The sequence below is a fragment of the Macadamia integrifolia genome, chromosome 2, assembly GCF_013358625.1.
Source record: "Macadamia integrifolia cultivar HAES 741 chromosome 2, SCU_Mint_v3, whole genome shotgun sequence".
NCBI lineage: Eukaryota > Viridiplantae > Streptophyta > Magnoliopsida > Proteales > Proteaceae > Macadamia > Macadamia integrifolia.
In genome coordinates this window covers 4,784,094-4,786,371 of record NC_056558.1, presented here as the reverse complement: position 1 = coordinate 4,786,371, position 2,278 = coordinate 4,784,094, and the positions used below count along the sequence as shown (strand labels likewise).

General features: G+C 37.7%; 1 protein-coding gene across 2 annotated transcripts in view; it reads left to right on the top strand.

Annotated features, from left to right (window-relative positions):
* LOC122068658 (probable inactive leucine-rich repeat receptor-like protein kinase At3g03770) overlaps positions 1 to 2,004 on the top strand; it is a 5,779-nt gene extending 3,775 nt beyond the window's left edge. Inside the window, exons 4-7 of one of the 2 annotated variants that reach the window (XM_042632543.1) lie at positions 577 to 788; positions 895 to 917; positions 1,260 to 1,371; positions 1,730 to 2,004. In XM_042632543.1, the coding sequence (XP_042488477.1) occupies positions 577 to 788; positions 895 to 917; positions 1,260 to 1,371; positions 1,730 to 1,774 (392 nt within the window). In that variant the 3' untranslated portion in view covers positions 1,775 to 2,004. Of the gene's footprint in view, positions 1 to 576; positions 789 to 894; positions 918 to 1,259; positions 1,372 to 1,564 lie in introns of both variants that reach the window. The other variant, XM_042632535.1, reaches the window with a different exon arrangement.
* The last annotated feature ends 274 nt before the right edge of the window (positions 2,005 to 2,278 follow it).

The following is a 2,278-nucleotide window of genomic DNA, read 5'->3' as shown; positions in this document are numbered from 1 at the left end:
TGGGGGGGGGGGTGGTGATGTTGATTTGTCTTGCAAGTCATGAATTGGCATTCCATTCATAAACGATACTGATAATTAGCATTCCAATCAGTGTTCTAGAAACCGGTTGGACCTGACTGTTGAACTGTTTGGACTGTGAACCACCATGGTTACAGGCATATCAATGTCCTGCAGCATCATCCTCCACCCCCCCCCCCCAAAAAAAAAAAAAAAAAACCATTCACTGGTTAATGAAGCATTGACACCAGATGGTCAAATTGTTTGGGTACCAAAAGGTCCAAGACTAAATATTTAATTGACACCAGACCAGATGGTCAAATAGTTTGTACTGCCAAAACCAAATAGTCAGACTGTAGGGCAGGAATCATCTCTCTTTGGTATAGACTGTTTGGATAGGGTTATATTACCCTATTATTTGGAATATGTTGACTTGCCATAATGTTTTCCTCCCCTGTTTTGGTTTTATAGAAATCAACCCAAGTGAATTTATCGAATGGATTTGCCCGATATTGTTTTTGTGTCATTTTGTTTTATATATTGGCAATATCTTCAATATAGCTACATTTCTTCATGCAGTGGATAGTCAGGAGAAGGGCCTTATATGGTCAGATCGATTGGCAGTTCTTATTGTTGTTGCCAAGGCTGTGCAGTTCCTACATACTGGAATGATTCCTGGCTTCTTTAACAACCGGCTGAAGACAAACAATATCTTGGTAGATGAGCATCAGATTGCTAAGCTGAGTGACTATGGGTTGTCTATAATCACAGAAGAAATTGAAAAAAATGAGGTAGGATTAATTAATGCTGGAATTATGGATTTACTGATTTACTGCACATTTATTTCCTAAATCAAAATTGGTTCCTCATTTTTCTACTCTGTTTTTCTTGTTGTAGGCGAAGGGAGAAGGCCAGAAATGGTAAAGTTTCTTGTAAACCGACATATTTCTTGTAAATTGATCTCATTAGTAGAACCCATTTAATCATTGGTCAAATTCATGCTTGTGTTGTTGAAAAGAACTGCTATCAATAATACTCAGGTGTTTTCTCAGGAACATGTTGCTTCTAATCAGTGACTTAAGTAATTGTTGTATGTTATGCAGCAGACTCCAGTTGAAGCTATCCTTGTTATTGGGGGTAGATAGATTGTGTGACAGTGATACATTTTTTTGTTTCGATTCTAAAAGTTTGTAACCATGCTGCAAGTCAAGTGCGTTTAATTTAGTTGCTGTCATTTGATTTTAAGATGCTCGTCTTTGCAGGCAGATTACAAAGTTGCAGGATGATGTTTATAGCTTTGGTTTCATATTACTCGAAGCACTTGTTGGACCTTCTGTATCTGGAAGAGGCGAAGCACGCCTTCTCAATGAAATGGTATGTTGAAAGTAAAGATTTTATATGAGCATGACCTTTCTATCCATTTGTCACTTCATATTTCATAAACAGTAATGTCTTTTCGGTAGGCAATAAAGCACAAGCTTTTATGTTCACAGGGATATATCAGATATGAATACTTCAAATGGATTTTTTTTTTCGGTTATCCTGAGCTAGGCGCCTCATTTTGCAGGCATCCTTGGGTGGCCAGGATGGTCGAAAACGAATTATTGACCCTATTGTACTCACTACATGCTCCGAAGAATCATTATCAGTTGTTATCTCCATAACTAACAAGTGCATTTCTCCTGAATCAATGTCTCGGCCATCCTTTGAAGATGTTCTTTGGAACTTGCAGTATGCAGCTCAGGTTCAGGCAACAGTGGATGGAGAACAAAAATGAGAAGTTTCATCACAACTCAATATGAGTTTGGCAATATACACCTGTATAACATTGCCTTGTCTTCAGAACATGCCTAGCATATAAGGTGAAAAGTGGATCTGCATGCTCAATGTTGGTAATAGTTGTCTTAAGTTGCCTAGTTGTAATTGTAACATAAACATAATTATATATTAAGTGGAAGAGGAAATATAAGACAGCTACCAAGAATTTCCTGTGTTTTTCTAGGTAAATTATGATCTGATGTGTTGTGAGGTGCTTCTAACTCTAATACATGGTTGTGTTAGGACTCTTATGTGGGCTTAACTGATATTGATTGACCCATTGGGCCCAAGAGAATAAGGACCACTCTAATTAGGAAACTTCTAGCCCTATTCTATTGTGGGAATGGATTAGGGTTTAGGAATTCTATTATATATAAAATACTGACGGTCCCTGCAGCTATTACTTTCATAATAATATTTTGGGAGCACTGCTTTCTCACAGAGCTAGTGTAGAGACAGAGAG